A 21842-nucleotide genomic window follows, 5' to 3' on the forward strand; every position below is an offset into this window, starting at 1 on the left:
TTAAATGAGTGAGTGTGACTGTATTCCGAAAGGCCTTTTTCTGTGTATATTGAAGGTTGAATTTCATGTTTTTCATGTTATGAGATATTATTCTTTTGCTCTCTTTCAACTATTTAAAAATGTTACATCCATTTTTGTTGTTGTTGAAAACTTACAGGATTCGCTCTCTTAACAATTTTCTTGCACATTATACAGCAGTGTTAGCTATAGTCATCATGCTACATCCTTAGTAAAAACTTAAGTATTTTTTACTAGGAAGTTTGTGCCTTTTAACTACCTTCTTCCAATTTCCCTTCCTCTCATTCTTCACCTCTGGTAACCACAAGTCTGATCTCTTTTTCCTATGAGTTTCTGTTTGTTTGTTTGTTTTATTTTTTATTTTATTTTTTTTACTGCCACATATAAGTGAGATCATATAGTATTCATCTTTCTCTGTCTGACCTACTTCACTTAGCATAATGCCTTCAAGATCCATTCATGTTTTCACAAATGTTAAGATTTCCTTACTTTTTAAGGCTGAATAATATTCCATTGTCTAAGTATACCACAACTTACTTGTCCATTCATCTATTGATGGACACTTAGTCTGCTTCCATTCCTTGGCTAAAGCAAATGATATATATTCTTCTGAAAATGGGGATGCAGATATCTTTTTGAGTTAGTGTTTTTGTTTCCTTTGGATATCTTCCAGAAGTGGAATTGCTGGATCATGTGGTAGTTCTATTTTTAATTTTTTGAGGAGCCACCATCCTGTTTTCTGTAGTGTAGCGCCAATCTACAATCCCACCAGCAGTCTCCAACAGTTTCCTTTTCTCCACATCTATGCCAGCATTTGGTTAATCTTTCCTATTGTTTTTCTGTTCCCTATTTCATTTGTTTCTCTTCCAATCTTTATTATTTCCTTTCTTCTGCTATCTTTGGGCATGGTTTGTTCTTTTTCTAGTTTCTTAGGCATCGAGTTACATTGTTTATTTGGAATCTTTCTTGCTTTTCAATGTAGACATTTATTGCTGTGAATTTCCTTAGAACTGCTCTTTGCTGCATCCCATTAGTTCTGGTATGTTGTGTTTTCATTTTCATTTGTCTCAAGAATCTTTTTTATTTCCCCTTTAACTTCTTCTTTGATTCAGGAGACTGTTGTTTAATCCCCATGACTTGGTGAATTTTCTAGTTTCCCTCTTGTTACTAATTTCTTGTTTTATGCCATTGTGTCAAAGAAGGTACTTGGTATGATTTCAGTCTTTTTGAATATGCTAAGACTTGTTTGTGGCCTAACGGATGGTCTATCCTAGAAAATGTTCCATGGGCACTTAAAAAGAATGTATATTCTGCTGTTGTTGGATATATTCTGTATATGTCTGCTAAGTCTAATTGGTCCTTAGTGTTGTTCAAACCTCCTGTTTCCTTATTGATTCTCTGGGTAGTCTATCCACTGTTGAGAATGGGGTATTAAACTCCTCTTCTATTGTTCTGTTACTTTTTATTTCTCCTCTTAGCTCTGTTAGTTTGTATTTTATATATTTAGCTGTTCCAATATTAGTCACATAAATGTTTTTAGTTGTTGTAGCTTCTTTGATATATTGACTTCTTTATCATTACATAATGACCTTCTTTGTCTCTTTTTATCATTTTTAGTTTAAAGTCTATTTTTTTCTGATAGAAGTATAGCTACCCCTGCTGTTTTTGGCTACCATTTGCTTGAAATTACTTTTTCCATCCCTTCACTCCCAGTCTACATGTGTCTCTAAGGCTACAATGAGTCTTTTATAGGCAGCATATTGTTAGATCTTATTTTTTAAAATTTAATTCAGTTATTCTATATCTTTTAATTGGAGAAATTAATTCTTTTTACATTTATGGTGATTATTGATAGGTTAGGAATTACTATTGCTGTTTTCCTTATTGTGTTCTGGTTGTTTTGTAGATCTGTTGTTCCTTATTCCTTATCCTACTGTCTTTTTTGCATTTTGATGTCTTTTAGTATCAGTATTATTTGACTTCTTTATTGTATTCTTTTGGGTGATTACTACTGGATTTTCCCTTGTGGTTGCTATGAGCCTTACATAAATATCTTAAATTTATAACACCCCATTTTAAACTGATAATGACTTAACTTCTGTAGAATTTATAAACTTTACAATTTACTTCTCCTTCATCTCTCATTTTAGCTAATTACTGTTACAGTTTACATGTTTTTTATACTATGTAACTAATAGCAGATTATTGTAGTTATGGTTATTTTTACTATGTTTTAAAAAAATTTTTTTAAACTAGCCCTTGTATGTGAATTATGCACTGCTATTACCATATTGCAGAATCTACCTATGACTGTATATTTACCAGTACCAGTGAGATTTACACTATCTTTTTGTGTTTTTCTGATGTTAATTAGTGTTCTCTTAACTTCCACTCAAAGAATTCCCATTAGCATCTCTTGTAAGGAAGGTCTAGTGGTAATGGACTTCTTCAACTTTTGTTATCCCTCTTATCCCTCTTTTGTTTCTGAAGGACAGGTTTTCTGGGTATAGCATTTTTGATTGGCAGTTATTTTTCTTTGAGTGTTTTGAATATGTCATCCCATTCCCTCTTGGTCTGAAGAGTTTCTGTTAAGCAGTCCACCTATACTCTTATGGGGGTTCCCTTGTATGTAACTTCTCTCTTTTCATTTGCTGCTCTTTAAATTCTTTCTTTGTCTTTGACTTTTGACAATTTAATTGTAATGTGTCTCAGTGTAGTCCTGTTTGGGTTCAACCTATTTGGCGAATTTTGGGCCTTGTGTATCTAGATATCCATTTCTCTCCCTAGGTTCAGGATATTTTCAGCCATTTTGCTTTAAGTATACTTTCTGTCTCTTTCTCTTTCTCTTCTCTTTCTGGAATTCCCATAATGCAAATACTGTTTCTTTTCATTGTGTCCCATAATTCCTATAGACTTTCTTCACTCTTTTTCTTTCCTTTTTCTCCTCTGACTGGGAAATTTCCAATGTGTTATCTTCCAGGTTGCTGATTTTTTTCTTCTACATGGTCAAGTCTATTTTTGAAACTCTCTATTAAATCCTTCACTTTAGTAATTATATTTTTTAACTCTAGGATATCTGTTTTTTTTTTTCTTTTTTTGGTGGTTGCTATTTCCTTGTCAAACTTATTGTTTTGTTTATGCATTGTTTTCCTAATTTTGGTTAGTTATTTGTGTTTTCTTGTAGATTACTAAACTTCTTGAAGAGAATGTTGATATTTGTGCATTTGAGTAATCAAGGTCCTTTTCCAGACTTACACAGATTAGCTTTGGGAGAGATAGTTCTTCACCTGTTAGCTCAGTTTGGGTTTCTGAGTGTGTCTGCTGGTAATGTTCTTGGGCAGGTCAGGCTTGATATTATGGTCTGTTTCAAAATACTCATCTTGATGCCCTAGTAAATATCTTTAGAGCAATCAAGATAAGTACACTTGCAGATTCTTCACAATAATGATATACTGCCAAGCCCATAAACATCTAGCATTAAGAAAATAAGTGAATACTTTGGAATATTGTACATTCATCAAAAATTAAATTTACTGATAATTTTTCATAGGAAGGAAAATGCTTGTTACGTAATATTAATTTGAAAAGTTAAAATTATAAACTGTATAAACAAGGACAACATAAAGGAATGGCACTAAAAGAGGAAGTACATTTGACCCTTGAACAACAGAAATTTGAACTGTGCAGGTCTACTTATATGCGGATTTTTTTCAGTAGTAAATACTGCAGTACTGCATGATCTGTGGTTGGTTGAGTCCACAGATGCAGAACCGAGGATATGGAGGAATTGCATACAGAAGAGCTGACGATAGATTATTCTTGGATTTCGACTATGCAGAGGGCCTGTGCCCCTAACCCCTGTATTGTTCAAAGGTCAACTGTACAGCTAAATATTAACTGTGGTTGTCTCTGGATAGAATTATATGTAAGATTTGTTTTCACATCCCTATATTTTTCTCTGTTTTTCAAATGTTCTAATATGAGTATCTTAATACTCAATACACCGATAAAACTAACAAATAACTTTGCAATATACATCAATTTTTAAGAGCACAAACAACATGATACCAAAAATAGCCACAAAATAAAAAAAAAAAATCTGTGTTCTGACCTAGTTGGTAAACATACCAGAGATTTTATTACAAGTTTTTGATTATTAAGGGCCAGGAACAGCATAGAACATAGAGGTCAAAATACGTTGTAGAAGTTTATGTTGTTTAAGGAAATGTTTCCTGTCATTAGTTCATGTTCTTAATTTCACTTGGTGTGAATATCAAAATCAAAGGTATTTTTAAAATTTTTTTCTAACTTTTGTGTTACTCCCGATAAATAACTAAATTTTAATGATAATGCCCTTTACATTTCAACTTGTTTTCAGTTGTTGTTTTCTCCTTTATAAATTCACTGGGAAAGTTGTATATTCTCCTTGCTTTGACTATGGGTAGGGAAAGTGTAAACTTGGTAAGAAAAAAAAGGACCATGTCTTTTGTTTGTGTGCTACAAAACTTCTCATTTTTTGGGGGAAAGAGAAGGTTTTGATGAAACACAGTCCACCAATGAATTCTGCCATAAGTAGCAGAATCTACTAACAATTTACGCATGCTTTTTGTGGTTGTTTATTGCATTATTCAATAAAACGTGCATACTTATTTTAACTGTAACCATATGAAGCATCTTAAAGCAACATGTACATGCAAAAGCTGTATATTTGAGAAATGTCAATAATTTTATAATAGTTGGTTACCTTACTTTTTTTCATACAACAATAGCAGTTGAATGTGACATTTGATTATTAAAATACTCTTTTTCAGTATAATGAAATAGGTTAAAAGTAAGATCGCATTTAGGTTAGGTTCTTAAGTAGCCTTTGTTTTCCCTGTTCCTAAAGTGTTTCTAAGTCTGGTTTCTAAGTCTGAATTGTTCATTCTGTAAGATTATAAGAACACCCTAGTATTACTGACTTATCAATAGCACTTTTTACCATCTCCTGAAAGTACTCCTGGAATTAGAAGACTATGACTATGAACTATAAATGTGGTAACAAATGGTAGAATGAGTTTAACCAAGGACAAGAAGTGGTTTTCTAGTTTGCCAGCCTAGTTTGATTTATATTTCTAACTACCAATGCCTTCTTTTGAGCATCTCCAAAAAGAAAATGAATTAAGGAACCCACCCCTCTCAGAAATATTCTTGAAAATGAGCCAGTTTTATAATTTGGTGCTAGGAGTCCACGGATGATGGGGTGGGCAAAGACCTAATTTTTACTTGAGTTCTAATGGTTAAGTTCAAAATTCCTGTCTCATAGTCCTCTCCCATTATTTTGCCATTTTCCCTTTCCTTTCTTTCTCAACTACTTCTCAGTTTGGTTGGTGCTTAGAGGAAAATCATGCCAGCACCTTTTATTTTTCTCCAAGTCATACCCTGCTTGAACTCATAACATAGAATGATCAAAGAATGTATGATTACTGCCAGAGCTATCTATGTTATGCTTAAAAATATTTAGATTTATAAAGTAATTAAATCAAGTAAATATTTAGTTACTTAAAGTTAGTGGAAGATTTAAGAATGATTCAGAAACAGCATAGGATGGTATGTTAGCTCGTGTTTCCCCCGAAGCAGATCCTGATCCAGGGACTTGGGTGCAAGTAGTTCTTTAGGGAAATGATCTCAAGAAACATGATAAGCAGCAAGGAGAGTGCAGCAGAGAAGTGTGCAGCACAGCAAACTCCCGTGGTGCTGGAGGAAGCCCACCTACAAGGAAGAAGAGCACGCATTTGAGATGGGAGCTGTCAGCATGCGGGACTGTCTTTGGCTGCTGTAGAACTCCTGTTGGTCAAAGGCACACAGGGTGGGGCGTCTGCAGCCTCTGCAACTGTTGGTGTCAGAGGGCAGGAAAGACCCAATAGAATCGTGGTTAACATAAGTGGAAGCTCGAGTTAGACTGCTCATCTTTCAATACTCGTCCTGTCCTGTTCCTTGTAAGATATTAGGCAAATTGTGTGACTTCTTTGTTTCCCATTCTTTTCATCTGTAAATGAAGGGTAATAATAATCCTTACCTCTAGAATTATTGAGAGAATGAACTGAGTAAATACAGGTAGAGCCCTCAGCAGACTGCCTGGCATGTAGTGAACACTGGGTAGATATTACTTATTGCAGGGCTCTGCTGGGCAGCAGAGTAGTGGGGTGGTCGTCAATTTGTTTTGAGTAACAGGGTTCTGTTGGTGAAGTCTAAGGGTTCGCTCTTATTTGGCAGCCATGTGACATGTTGACTTGCATTAAGTAACCAAAAAAAATGCCTTAAAACAAAAAAACTTTGGATGCTACTAAGCCTTGTTTCTCTTTGTGTATTTATTATTTTTGGACTTATAAACATTTTTAATTAATTTTGCTTAAAACAAAATTGCTTTGTTTCAACCAGCTTGGTTGCTGTCTCTACCAGCTTCTTGTTATTCGGAAATCTGATCAACATGGCATCACCCAAGCCCTCATTTAGACTCAACAGCAGAAACCACACTTACTCCCCAAGACTGAAACTGGACTTTCTGGGTTTATGTTTACTAGCTTCCAATTCAAACAATTGTGTCATTATACAAATTGCATTTCTCCATCTTACCCACAAAGATATTTTGAATGGCCTTGTTAGTAGCTTTTTTGAAATCTAGGAACATTTTGCCCACTCTATTTCCCTCAAATACCCATTTAGAATCCAATCAAAAAAAAAAAGAGAGAGAGAGATTGGCTTGGCATTAATTTCCTCTAAGAAAACCATATTGGCTACTAATTCTTACTAATTCCTTTTCTAAGTGTTGAAAAGATACTTTGAAATCCTTCAATCAACAAGTATATATTGAGCTCCCACTCTGCCATGTCATTGTGAGTCCCATGGTTATTTTTCGAGATTCACCATCAAATGAACAAAACCCAGTTTCCTTGTATTTAAAAATGGGCAATAATCATGCATCCTTGCAAAGTTATTACTAGGATTTAGTGAGGTAACTTGTGAAACCACCTAGCACATGCCAGAGTGGAGAAGGTGCTCAATATATCAGTTTCCTTCTCCAGGTTTTGAGAGACTAAAATCAAATAACTCATAGATTCACTGATTGATCAATCCATCCATCCCTTCATCCAGATATGCATACATTCAGCCACCTTTTATTACTCACTTCCTCATTTATTGAGATATGTAGCATGCGAGGAGGGAGGGGAGAGCTTGGATTTTGGAACTTATACTATTTACATTCTAATCCTGGCTCTGTCTCCTACTAACTATGTGATCTTGGCAAGTCACTTAAACTTCTTTGTGCTCCAGGCTCCTCATCTATCAAATGGGAACAATGATAGTATTTATGGTATAGGGTTGTTGTATTAAATGTGTAATCTATGTAAAGTGCTTAAACCAGTGTCTGACATATAGTATATGTCATATAAATGTCAATTATCAAATGTCAGGCTTTGTCTTGGTAAAAGGCTACAACAGAGAACAAGTCAGACTCATTTCCTGTCCTATAGTACCTGCAGTTAGTGGTGATCCCCATATGCTCTGTGAAGCCATGAGATTGCTTTAATCAAGCCTGCTTTTTTTTTTAAGGGTTTGAAAAATTTTGAAAAGAAAAAGAATATGATGAACATTTAGTTCTATTTATATCTTGCCAAATTGTTTTTAGAGTTTTGTTAATGTATATACATAATTAGATATAATTATATGCACATATAATTGTGAGTTCTGCTTTTGCATTTGGTAAAGTATTTTTGTTTATGTTGTATAAAGCATTTAGTGTGTATTGGCTATATATTTACTTTAAATTGCTCATGTACTTATCTGTTGTATAAATATTCTGTAGTATACAAAGGTATGTTGCTATTTTCTAGGCATTTAGAGTATATAAAATGGTTTTGCTGCTGTTGAAGGCTTTGATTTAGTTATCGCTATACTAGTGGAGTCATTCAAACTGAGTGAACAGACTTGTAGTTCTTATAACTTCTTAAATTGTTTTCAAGAAAAATTTGAGTTAATTTGTAGCACCTCAGTAATGCATAACTATTAATTTTTTACCACTTCTTACATTATCTAATGATACTACAAATATTTTAACTTTTGTTTCTTAAATGGTAAGTTTAATTTGTAAATTGTGTTTCCCTGTGTTGACTTACTTTCATGTTTTCCCTTTGAATGGAATATTTTCTTTGTTGATGAGTGGGCTGTGGATCGTTTAAATTCTTTTACATGCCATAGTGAGGAATAGGTAAAGAATGTAGGGGTGTATAGCTTAGGTAAGAGAGGACTTTGTGGAAGAGCAGGGCTGTTGTTTTAAAATACTGAAGGACTGTTATGGGGAAGATCATTGCATGAGGCTTCTCAGGACTCAACAAAGATCAACAGGACAAAGTTTCTAGGGGCAGATTCTAGGATGTAAACATTTGTTCTAATGTTTACAACATTGGTTCTCACCTGGAAGGTATCTTAAAATCTCTATCAGGGAAAGGAGACTAATTTGGGTGGAACCTGGGAGAAATAAGAAAGAGGAGAAAGATTGGGAAGCTGGAATTCTTATTAAGAGATTTCTAAATGTGAAGTGAGTTGCTTCTGAAAGTACTGTCTTCCCTGGCTGAGCACGTCCTCTACTGTGCACCTACCAAAGCAGGTTGGATGACCACTCTTCTGGGTTTCAAGGGCTGGAGGAAATTGCCAGTAAAATTCATTCCACTTCTGGGATCCTTTGAAATCAAAAATAACTTTTTGTATTCTATCCCCCTTTTCTTTATGCCGTTCTCATATTAGTGTACTGTGTATAATAACAAAATAATGTTCCCTTTCCTAAAGCTATTCATGGAAGACACCAGATGAAAAAAATGGGTAGATTTGTGAAGCAGTAGATTTTCATACTTCATTTGAAAATTTCCTTTGTTGAATGAGTTTAAATTAAATTCAGTGGAGATATATTAAAAACAGGATTTTGAAACAGGAAAATGAAGGAGAAGTTGCAGCCTTGCATTTCATGGTGTGTTGCTTTCTATTATCATATATTTGGAGTTAGATTATGTTTGATATGATGCTGATGGTCTCAATGTGTATTTTAAGTGACTTTTGGGTCTAGAGGAGGTGGAGCTCATAAATCACTTGGGTGATACATTTTAATCCAGTGCAGGACTGGAAGCACGTAATGGAAAAAAAAAAAAGACTGTTATTCAGAGGATAGGAGGTTATACCAGGAAAAAGAATAAAAATTGAATCATAAATAAATATTTTTTGAGCTCAAAGTGGCACCTAACTAGCATCTACCAGGAAGCTTCTCTAATTTTCTTAAAAATAATATCCTTAAACTTCTTGGAAGATGGTGGTGGCAGTGGCAGCATAGTTTTTGGATCTTCCCAAATCTCCTCATAAAAACAGAGCTACTGGTGAACAAAATGAGAAAAAACATGGAAAACATTTACAACAAAATGACAAGGAATTGTCTTGAATTCCAAGGTACAAGTGGATGGGAACAAACCACCAAAAGCTATATGAGAACTGACCAGTATCAGAGATGTTCATGCAGAATGCTAAAGGATAGGTCAAAATTATTTGTATGGTAAGATTATAGTTGATTTTATTTCTTCTTCTGTGCCTGTCGAAATTAAAAATTTTTTGTACAATAATTATATATTGCTTTACTAATAGTTCTTCACAAGGAGATCTTGATTGAAGAGGCTTGCCTTTTTGGCATGAGCAGCCCTGGTGTGAGGTATCACTGGCCCTTAGCAGCGTGAGCAGCTTTCCGCATCATGTGTACAGTGGTGCTGCTTAGGCTGCAGGGACAATCATAGCAATGCTGGTCAGTCCAAACCATTAATATAGGACCCACTTTTCACTTAAAATCTGTACAAAGCAGAATATGTTGTGGAATTGTGAGTGATCATTAATACAGACCCAAATTATTAATGTGGTAATAATTAGTGTGAATCTTAAGGCATAGTGGCCAATCGGCTTAGTAAGTGTCCTGGTGTATTTCAGAGCATGTTGTGTGAAAAGTCCATAGTGACCCTAGCCTAGAAGTGACTGGATTTCCTGGATGGACTCTTTCACCATCATTTGTGTGGCCTGTGAATTGACATGCAGACAAAGGAGAGAGAGTTAGTGAATGCTAAGGGGTGGGGGGAAAGATAACTTTAATCATAATTTATCAGTAATATGTAGAGATAAATTCCTAAGAGGAAATAAGTTCTGAGGAAATTACAGGAAATATTAAATCTGTGATTCTGTTTACGGTAGAAACGCTGACGAACAAATTCCAGCTGTTTCTCTGTGGGTTACAGAAGTGTCACGGGCCTGTTGATAGTTACTGCATTGTAGACTCCAGCCTGGTTCTTATGAATCCCACTGGTTTGGTTTGGGTTTACTCAGATTTGTCCCAAGAGACATTTCCTATAGGCAATACATTTATGGAATGTAGCCCTGTACCAAATTTTTCTTTCTATAACTTCTGTTCTAGGTTCTTCCCCTTCCTGCCAACAGTTTGCCTTTCCAGAAATATTAGTGTAGCTTTATTTATTTAACAGTTACATAGCGCTGTTATATCCTGTACCGTTGGACTGTTCTAAATACCTTCAAAATATTAACTCATTGAATTCCTTATGACAAGGTTATGAGCTAGATCCTATTTCTTAAACCAACACAAAAAGCTAAAACCTTAAAGGACAAAAATCATAATTTGTCTACATTAAAGTTAATAGTTTCCATATGAAAAAATAAATACTGATAAGCTAAAAGACAAGCTATAGTCTAGGAGAAGAAATTTGAAATGCATATAACTGATAAAGGACTTGTAGCTAGACTATGAGGATATTCTTGTAAGTCAATAAGAAAGGAAAAATATTTCATCTCAAAAAGGAGCAAAGGCTATGAAGAGAAAAGAAACAAAAGGAAAGTCTAATAGCCCTTAAGCTTATGAAAAGATGCTTAATTTCTCCAGTTGGGGGAAATGCAACTTAATTTAAAGTAACCATGAGATACCATTCCACCTCTGTCTGATTGGCAAAACTTTGATCTGACAGTAAGAAAAGTTGGGGAGAATATGGAGCAGTAGAAGCAGAAATTGACATCAACCACGTTGAAGAGCAATTTGGCCAAATCTGAGGCAGCTGACAATATACCTGCTTTATGACTTTGCAATTCCACCTCTGTATGTATACCTTAGGGAATCAATCTCACATGAATAGACAGAGAAATGTATAAGGTTCCATTGAAGCATTGTGGGCAATAGTAAGAAACTGGAAACAATGAACCATTAATAGCAGAAAAGATAAATTGTGGAATATTCACACAGGGATGTGCCCAGTGGGTAAAATGAATAAGCCAAGTCTATATGTATGGATATAGATAGATCCTGACATTAAAATGTCCAATAAGAATAGCAAGTTGCAACGTAAAGGTTAAAAACACACAGCATGATACTTTAAATTGCTTATGGACTCATCTAAACAGTTAACACACATATCTAATATAAGTGCAGTAATATGAGGAGAGAGGTGCACAGGGTCTTTAGGAGGGTGGTTACTTCCAAGGAGGAAAAGAAAAGGGGAAGAAAGTCAAAGAAATGTTCAAAAGGGGCTTTGTCTGTTCTGTAATGTTTTGTTTCTTAACGATATGAAGCAAATATGCTAAGATGTTATTAACAATTGAGTAGGGGACATAAGTATTTGTTATTTTCTTTTCTATGCTTTTCTATTCCTATACTTTTTTGCATATTTAAACTATTTCACAACAGTAGAATAAAAGATAAACTAAAAAATTTAAAAACTAACTCTAGCAGGTAATACTCCTAAATTTTCTTTTAAAAATCTCTGGAAAACATTGCTATGATATTGAGATAAACTCTTCCCCAAACTTTCATGTTATATAGGCAGTATGTCTTTACAAAGTTTTATACGCGATTCTTAACTGGCTTACAGAGTAATACATTTTGTAATTCTCCATTGTTTTTGTTAAGTCTCTGTGACATATTTGTTTAGCTTTCTAGGTTTTCCACAAAATTATTTTGAATTTAAAAACACAGCTTTCTAGGTCTCGTCTTCTGTATATCAAGAATGCTGTCTGTTAAGAGAGTTTTCTCCCCATTATCCTGGAGAGCCACCTTCATGGTCTGAAAGAGTAATCCATCATTGTACTCATAGTTATTTGTGTAAGGGGATGGAACTAATGTGTGCAAATTTAAAAAGATTATGGGTTTGGAGTTTCAGGTGTATAAACATCCAAACTGATTTTCCAAACACTGTAGTTGGCAAATCCACAACTCTGCCATAGAGATGGTATAGCAACAAGACACGTATACCTCTCTACTTATGCATAAATATATGAAACTTGTTTTTACAAATTGATTCATATTTTCAATTATATGAAGAAATCACTGTGTGAATTAAAGAATACTTTATAACATTAAGTCATATGCTAATATGCTAGTATGTTACATTTGAATTTTCGTATAAAACCTCTCTGAAAAGACAACTAACTAGACTCCAGATTGGAGCCCAGAATTTTTTTTTTAACATTTTTTTATTGAGTTATAGTCATTTTACAATGTTGTGTCAAATCCCAGTGTAGAGCACAATTTTTCAGTTATACATGAACATACATATATTCATTGTCACATTTTTTTTTCACTGTGAGCCCGGAATTTTTTATGTGGGAAAATGATTGACAGGACCCAGAGATTTAGAGTATTATCAAAGAATCTCTATTTATAGTTTATCCTTGAAATACTCTAATGTTCTGACCCCAAAGTGGAGAATAGTTCATGAAACCAGAAGGAATATGGTTTCATTTTTGCCCCACACTTGCCCTATTCTCTGCTCAAGGAACTTTGAAAATCCTGGAGGAAAGTGTCTTTGAGCATCTCACAAAGTCTAGCAGGAGATTAAGGTAAAGGAAACTTTTCATTTGCTCCAAGTTTCTGTCATTGACTTTTAAGTCACCAGATTTTGTCCGGGGGGCAGCTTGGGTCTTTTAGGGAAATGAAGCCTTGTCCAGATCAGGACACGGCATGAGCCCCAGCAAGCATTTTCTTTCATCACTGACAGGAATTGAACTTTATCTTAACCATTAGCATGAGACAAAAAGACAAGGTCTTTAACCTCTGTGGCTTCTCCACAAGCCTTGTTGATGTTGGTACCTCTTTCAACTGTTTAAATGGTCGTGATTGTTACCCTCGTAAAATATGTCTGTTTTATTACTCCGTGCCTAGTTTGAAATCTCTGTATTGTCTCTCCCTCTTATGGGATCTCTAAATGCAATGAAGACTGGGATTCCCGACAGTGGTGTCATCACCAATCCCCTAGAGGCTTCAGTGCACTGTTATTTTGTAGAGAAAGAAAGAAAGAAGCAATAACAAAATAACATATAAATATATTTTAGAAATCCCAGAGGCTTAGACTTCAATTTTTAAAATTGAGATGTAATTGATATATAACATTGTATTGATTTTAGGTGTGATTATTTGATATGTGTATGGTTAGACTTTTATAATCACAAAATATCTGAGATATGATCAGCAAAAAATAGGAGTTGCTGTATACATTGTTAAAGTTACTTCCTTGAATTTGCAATTATAGACATATTTTATTATTGTTCTCATTTTTATTATGTGACCTTACTACTAAGTAAATACCATTTTGAGTACTTACTATGTGCTAGGTGATGTGGTAAGCAATTTACAACTAATTTTAATTTCCTTATAACAGATTGGAAGATTGGAGTGCAGAGAGATTAAACAATTTACTCAAGATCACAAAGCTAAGTGAGTTTAGGAGTTTAGGGTAAAAGCAGGCTTGTATTTTTAATAAATTTTATTTACTGGCTTATTTGTTGATTATCTTTTATAATTGGCAGCAGTGTACGGTGAGATGAGCTCTGAGCCTGAGATGCAAGGACTTGAGTGTGAGTCCCAATAATGCTTCAATTTTTTCCTCTTCAAAATAAGGACACTTTGTCCTTTCTCACAATTCTTGAAAGGATTGGATTGAAAAATGATAGCCAATATTATGAGACATTATGGGACCATAGGGTTCATCAATGGTCAGCAGAAATTATGAATGGTTGGAGCCCAGGCAGTTCACCCAGTGCAGTTAACCTCCCTCTGCCTGTACTTCTGTGGGCAAACAGTAGCTGAGTTGCCAATGGCCTACGGGTAGCACTGTGTGCTAGATCTGATTGCACTGATGCTGACATCTAGTGTTTTTACCTTAGTGAAGGAGCATAGGCAAAGACCAGTTCAAGATCCCACCAGCTTCAGCTTTGAGCCTTCTGATCCATACATTTCTTTTTTTTTTATGTTTCTTTTTTTATTGAAGTACAGTCAGTTACCATGTGTCAGTGCCTGGTGTACAGCACAACGTCCCAGTCACACATATACATACATATATTCATTTTCATACTTTTGATCCATACGTTTCTACTCCTCTATGCCCTAGTTTGCTCAATCATGAGGATCATAAAACTCAACCCAGGGGATTTCAAGGACCATAAATAATATGTGCAAAGTATTTCTTGTGGTGCCTGGTACATAAAAGGCTCTCAGCATTTTGTTTGCTACAGTTAGCAGTAGCACTGAGATGCTGTACTGCCTTTTTAAGCCCTTTGTGCGCCTGGTCATCAGCAGCCCATCACTCACAGAGCTTTGTCTGATCTGCTGTCCTGGACCCTGCTGCCCAGGGTCAAGCAGTAGAAAGTGGTGGTCAACACATGAGCTCTGGACTCAGGATAGACTTCCAACTTGAGTATTGATATGTGTTAAAAAGGTTACTTAAACTCTCTAAACCTTGATTTGCTCATCTTTAAAAATGAGCATAATGATGGTACCTAACTCATAGGATTAAATGAGATAACGTGTGTAAACTGCTTAACACAGAGCCTTGCACTTGGTAAATAATTAAGAAATGTTTGCTTTGATTTGAAAATCTGTGAATGCCTATTAATTGATATTTTTATTAATGTCACATAGCTAGGAGGTGCCCGGGCTGTGACTCAGACCCAAGTGTATCCACATCTCATGCCTTTTCCATTGTAGTACACTTCCTGTGTGTGAATACTTCCAGTAACGGAAATGCCAGTATGTTCCCTATTACTAGAAATATTTTCAATATACATGGTATGATGATTTTGTAGGATCATAGAAAACAATAGATGATTTTTAAGGTCTTTTGAATTCCTGAGATCTTATGATTCTCTGGAGAACATAGGAAGTCCCTAAATTGAAACATTCTGTCTTCTTAAGCATTTGTTCGTAAATAGGTTTTTAGGAACATGAAATCTATTTTCCATAAGACATGCTTCTCTATACAGAATTGAGAGACCAGTGCAGAAGAAGGAGGAAGAAGAGGTGCTGTGATATTACATTTAAAGCTGAGGGCCTCAAATTGTCTTCCTTCTCCCAACCTCGGTATCTAAATAAACCTAGTCGCAGCAAGGTTTTAGGAGAAGATAATCCACCCCACTAATTCAAGCTAATGTGACTGAGATGCAGCTGAGGGTCGTCTTCAGTGAGCCGCTGATAAATGGTGCTGTGACCTGTCTTCACTAGTCAGGCCTGCTTTCATTGTTTTTATAAAAGCTTGCCTGTCCTCCGAGTATCATGTTGCCTAGGCGATAGGGTGTGTACCCATTAGTTTTTAGGAACTTGGAGTCAGCTGTGTCCAGTTTGAGCATGAGATGACTAAGACTGGTTAAGCTCTCCGACCCTCCATCTGGACATGCACGAGTGTCCTCTCCGTGACTTTTAGATGTCAGAGGCTCAAAAACCCCACCCTCAGGGCATACTAATGCCGCTATTTTCTGAGCATGTGTCCCATGAAGAAGCCTGTGGCTTGGCTGCATCTGCACAGAGTGACAATGGCCTCACCTTTTTCTTATCTCTAATTACCTTTCTCTATGCTCCCCATGCCTCAGTTTTTATCCCATCAATATCTCCAGCCCCTTACCTCTGAGGAGGTGGATTTGAGACTTTTCCCCCTATTTCCTGAGTTGGCTGCCTCAGAATGAACCCTTTCTCTGCTGCAAACCTCATGGTCTCAGCGTTTGGCTTGCTGGGCACCAGGCAAATGAACAAGACCCTCTTATTCTTCCCAAATAGCCATACATTCCTTCACTTAGCAAATACCGAGTGCAACTGTGTTCTAAGTTATGGAGATACAACAACAGTCAAGAAATAGCCTGTTTCTCTAGTGTGAGAGAAGATAATGATCTCGGGGAAGGAGAGAGTTGGACAGATTTGAGACTTACCTAAGATTTGTGATTTATGGAGAAGAGGAAACTTAGAGGCAGTGAGTTTTTAATCAACTATTGCCGCAGTCCTCCATGTATGAAGAACCAAAGGCCTGAACTGTGATAGTAATAGTGGGAACAGAGAAATAAAACTTAACTTTTGAAAAATTGGTTCTACAGGACAATTATGTATAAATTATAAGAAATGATGAGAAGAAGGTGTTCCAGATTTAGCCAAGCCTCTGAGCTCAGGCAAGGGAGAATGCTAGGTAGTTTTATGGGGCAAATGGAAATTATAATCATCCATGGGCAAGCTGTGTTTACGGAGACGATACTGCATCTGAGTGGATATATCTTATGGTAACTAGAAAAAGGGAACTGGGGAAAGGTCGAGGCTAGATGTGTAGATTTGGGTATCATCTGCATATGGATAACAGGATTACTCAAGTGCCTAAAAGAAAATGAAGAATATTGGGACTGGAAGAAAAAGGTAAAATAATAAAAGAAACAGAAATGGCCAAAGAGGTATTAAAAATCCAAGAAGGTATTGTATCATAGGACCCCAAGATAGTCTAGTCAGCAGTGTCAAATACTGCACAGAAAGCAGGTAGGATGAGGACTCTGAAAAGAACATTGGGTTTGACAAGTGGTCACTGGAGACCCATGGAGATTGTGTAGGAAAAGGTGTTGGTGACCAAGTCAGATTTCAGAAGCTCAAGCAGTAATGATAGATTGGAAACAGATAAATTGGATAGTAACAAAAAGGGGGTAAGAATCCCAAGGAAGCTTATTTTTTTCAAGTGAAAGCTTGTTTATGGTTGACAGTAATACGGAAGATACTGAAAGACAGATTTAAGAAGCATCAGAGGGAGACATCACGGTGTCTCTTGTCAAGTTTCTTTATCTCTAGTCTCATTGATATAGTTCCATTCTCTGTATCAGTGCTGATTATGTCAGTCCCCTACTGAAAGAACTCTCTGGGTTTCTCATCGCCAGGAGAAATCCAATATCCTTAGCATAGACGACAAGATGCCTTGCACCCTGGTTCTAACCTGTGTTTCCCATTTCATCTTTTGCCACTCAAGGCACAGATTTCAGATTCTTTCCAGGTTGAGTCTTTGTCCACATTGCTCCTTCTGCCAGGAAGATCCTTCTTCCCATCTTCCACATGGAAAATTCTAACTCATCCTTCAGATATCATCTGGCTCAAGTATCACCTTTTCTTACTCCCCAGGCTCAGTTTGGGTCTCCCTCTTTGGTGCTTCAACTGGAAATTGTCCATTCATATTTTTGTCTCAGCATCCTGCATTGCAATTCATAAATTCCCATAGCTGTTTTCTCCATCAGACTATATGATCTCTGAATATAAGGACTGTCTTTTTTGTTGTTGTAATCCCCATGACTGGCGCAAAACAAACTCTTGCTAAAAGCATCAGAAATGAATGAGAAAAAAAAAAAAAAGAAATGAATGAGTGAGTATTCATATAGAGAGATGTATCTTGAGGTACATAGGATGGAAGTGAAGAAGCGTCCTAGTGCTAAGTGAAATAAGCCAGACATAGAAGTACACATACCTCATGACCTCACTTATGTGTGGGATCTAAAAAGAGCTGAACTCAGAGAACCAGAGCATAGAATGGTGCTTGCCAGGGGCTTGGGTGTGTGGGAAATGGGGAGATACTGATCCAAGGGTACAAACTTTCAGTTATAAGATGAAAAGTTCTGAGAATCAAATGTACGGCATGGTTATTATAGATCGTAATACTTTATTGAATACTTAAAATTTGCTAAGAGAGTAGTTCGTGAGTGTTTTCACCACAGACAAAAATGGTAACTGAGGTAATGGATGTGTTGATTGACTTGATTGTGGTAATCATGTATATTATATATGTATATTAAATTATCATATTGCCTTCCTTAAAAAATCATGTTATACAAACTAAATATATGCGATTTTTATTTGTCAATCATACCTCAAAAAAGTTGGAAGGGGGAAGCTATATGAATTTGAGTAAGCTAATTTCTCCAAACTTGATTTTCTTATTGGTCGAAGGAAGATAATATTTACCTTACAGTGTGCTTGTGAGAATAAAATCTACAAAATATAGACCAAACGGTTTAATGACCAGCATTTAGTAATCATTAATGTTGTAACTATTTCCATCTCCCACCTTTGTGGTGCAGATCTCCTGTTCGTTGCTCTCTGGTCTTGGTTTTTGGCTGCAACTTTAATCTGTTCTCTACAGAGAAGAATTTTTATATTTTTAAGTTAAAACTTGATGTTAAGAAATTTAAACTCAAGTCTATCTTTATACAGTAGTGTTTCGTCTACCTAAATGATGCCATCTGATTAACAATACCCATTCTGGCATCAAATTAATTCAACAAAAATCTAGAGTTGAATTATGCGTTGATTTAGTAAGTTTGCAATTAAGTCTGAATTGTTTTACGAGTCTCCAAATAACTTCCCAGAGACTCTAGCTTCAAGGCTCACTACACTGGATCCAGTGACACCCTCCTTGTCTTATCTTTGGGGTTGTGTTGCCCTAAGTGATTTAGATCATCTCCTTCTGTTGTTTTTTTTTTTTCAAGCAAAATTTTTGTGGTTAATAAAAACATGTGCTTACAGCTTTTTTTGTGTGTAGATAAAGGCAAGGATTCTACATCAGATTTAGATCAAGAGAGATTTTCAGAAGAAAATGATGGATGTGTCCTCTGGGGGAAGTGGAATGCAGTGATGTTCGGTCTCTGACTGACTGAGTTTAAGGCATTTATGAACACTTCCACGCCCACACCCACGCACATACACAAACAGTGGTCACAACTGCAGCCCCAGACGCTGCCTCTCTCCCCAGTCTCATATCCAAAGTGCATCTGTTGTTTTCCATAACATGAAATAAATCCCTCTCTCTTGCCCAGTGGTGAAAAGCTTATATAAATACTAAAACTTCAGCTATTCCCCTGAGTTTTCCGTTGGCAAGCCCACAACTATGGGTTTGTTTGGATATTGACATGCATTTTTCTGTGCAGATCTTTCAGGCAACTTGGGTGAGTCTAATGGTGATAAATTCACTTGTCCTGAAAATTTATCTGACTAAACGTTATAACACTCTGTTTATGAAAACTTAAATAATTGGCACCCTGATTGAAAAGACTCCAGGTTCAAAGTATCTCTTTTAGTCTTTCAAGATATATCATTCTTGTGATATGTATCTATTATATCTCTATATCTCTATATATCTATCTATATCTATATCTTAGGCAGTCTTGGCCAGGAGATGATTTTCACAGTCATTGAAAAGAAAGCATGGGTGTGAACAATCGACTGATGCAAGACATCTAATGTTGCATTGTGCTATTCCCATGAAAGGATATTTTTCAATATTTAGAAATGAAGTATTTTATTGTGTATTAAGTAGGAATAGTTAACATTACCGGGCCATAATTTAAATGTGTAATGAAAAATCTTTATCATAATGGAGAGAAAAGGGAAGGCATTATTTTTAAAGACAATAATCAATGCCTCGTGTATAGTAGGCACTCTTTAGATGGTTACAGAACAAGTGGATGTGTGAATAGTATCAACTATATTCCTAGTGAACGGTAATACTACCTTCAGTAAAAAGTTTGTTATACAATTATGTACAAATTTATATGAATGAAATAATTATTTATAGAGTACTCTGACTTTTAGAGACTATATGAACTCAAACTTCTCTTTTCTCTTTCTTTTTCTCTATTAGATGACAATTAGAGAAATGTCCTCAAAGCATTGTTACTGTTTTTATCCTTTTTTGAAAGAGTGCATTTCTCTGACATAAATTCCCATAGAATCTGCTGACCCGAGAGTAATTCTAGCTATGAGTAAGAGAACTGAACAGAAGCCCATGAATATTAAGCATTTCTACTGTATTTCCACTAGTCCCTCCATGTTAGTTAAGCATTTTCCTTGCTGCCAATAATCTACGATAGCTAATGCCTTTAAAAAAATCTCTTTTCACCTAGATTATTACTTAATTTAAAAAATTACAATTAACAACTCTAAAATTCTTCACATATGACAAACTATGAGTGTTGAGTTGTCTCTGAGGGTCCAAGATTTTTTTTCTGTGCTCACTGTCTTAACAGAGAACTGAAAAACAGTTCATGAATTAGGTTCCCTTTCCTTAAGACCTAACAGAGAAAAGAAAGGATATCAAATAAGTTTTTGTGTCTGTGAAGTCCTAATTAATTAATCAGCTAATTAATTTTCATTTTCATTCTTTTTTATTTAAGATATAGAATATAGTTCCCTGTGCTATACAGGTGAAATGTGTTTTTGTTTTAAATCTGTTTTTATACATAGTGGCTAATATTTGCAAATCTCAAACTCCCAAATTTATCCCTTCTCACCTCCTTTCCCCAGTCAAATTTAAATTGTGGTAAAAGCAAAACAAAGATAAAGAACTTGGTTGAATTTAAGTGCTTGGTTGGTTAAACCGAGATACCAGTCTTCACATGTCCAGATTCATTCTGATTAGTAAATCCCAGTGCAAGTAAAGAAGTGGCTAAGTTCTTTTTTTCTAGGCCATTGGTTGTGGCTGTTAATTCTGATGTGCTTTACAATGGAGGTAAAATACATAGCTTTCTTTTAAAACAACTACATTAGTTTATTTTTTGTTTTGAGGAATAATTTAGTGTATCAGTGTCTCCCTTAACCTGATATACTATGCCTGAGACCTAAAAAATACTGCACAATGAGGTTATGCTCAACACAGCAGTGATACTATTATTTATTATTCATTATTAAATTCATCTAGTGCTCATTACACATATGAAACTCAAATACCATTTTCTACATAATTTCCCTGCACCAAGGGAATTCTCTGTCAAAAAGTACCCAAGAGACAGAAACAGGAGGAATTCCAGCTCTAATAGTGGATTTTCCAACAGGGAGACGGGGGGTAGCTTTTCTTATCATTACAGAGCAACTCAAGTCATTTCATATCAGCAATGTTCTCTCAGAACTAGTCACAAGGAAAGTTAAAGAAACATATTTTTGTCATTATCAGTTGCTTTCAAAGAGGGCCACAAAAGAAAAGTTGTGTTACATTTGTCCAGAGTATAAAAATGCATCGTTTTGTGGTCTGTTCCCAGGTTTGAGGAAGAAACGACCAGCGAGTGGCTGTACCTTTTTGAAGGCAGTGGAGTCCCGTATGGCCCAATTAACAACATGAAGAATGTGTTTGCAGAACCCCAGGTTTGTTTTTTGAATTTTTTTTAGGATGTTTTAGTTAAAAACACAAGAATTTGCCTCTCTTTTCTATCCAGGTTGATTCATATAACTGGACATTAGCCATTGGGCTTCAGCTTAAGTCACATCACATGATTTTTTTTACTCTTAATGTTAAACTATGGTTCTGAAATAAAAAATAATCAGAATTCAGAACTGGCTGTCTACAATCATACTTTTATCTATCAGATCTAACATATTTCTTCAGCAGCCACTTTATGTAAACTTTATGTAAGTTTCCAAGGTCAGGACATTTGTTTTTCCTGAAATACAAGAATCTAGACAATTGAGAGGTTGGGGTCAGGCCCTCAGA

At 35.6% G+C, this 21842-nt stretch overlaps 1 protein-coding gene across 3 annotated transcripts in view; it reads left to right on the forward strand.

The window, feature by feature from the left end:
• SUGCT (succinyl-CoA:glutarate-CoA transferase) overlaps nt 1-21842 on the forward strand; it is a 550122-nt gene that overhangs the window by 211043 nt on the left and 317237 nt on the right. For all 3 annotated transcript variants that reach the window (XM_006198531.4, XM_072965240.1, XM_072965239.1), the window contains exon 12: nt 21394-21496. In XM_006198531.4, the coding sequence (XP_006198593.2) occupies nt 21394-21496 (103 nt within the window). The remainder of the gene's footprint in view (nt 1-21393; nt 21497-21842) is intronic.

Source organism: Vicugna pacos, chromosome 7, assembly GCF_048564905.1.
Source record: "Vicugna pacos chromosome 7, VicPac4, whole genome shotgun sequence".
Classification (NCBI taxonomy): Eukaryota; Metazoa; Chordata; class Mammalia; order Artiodactyla; family Camelidae; genus Vicugna; species Vicugna pacos.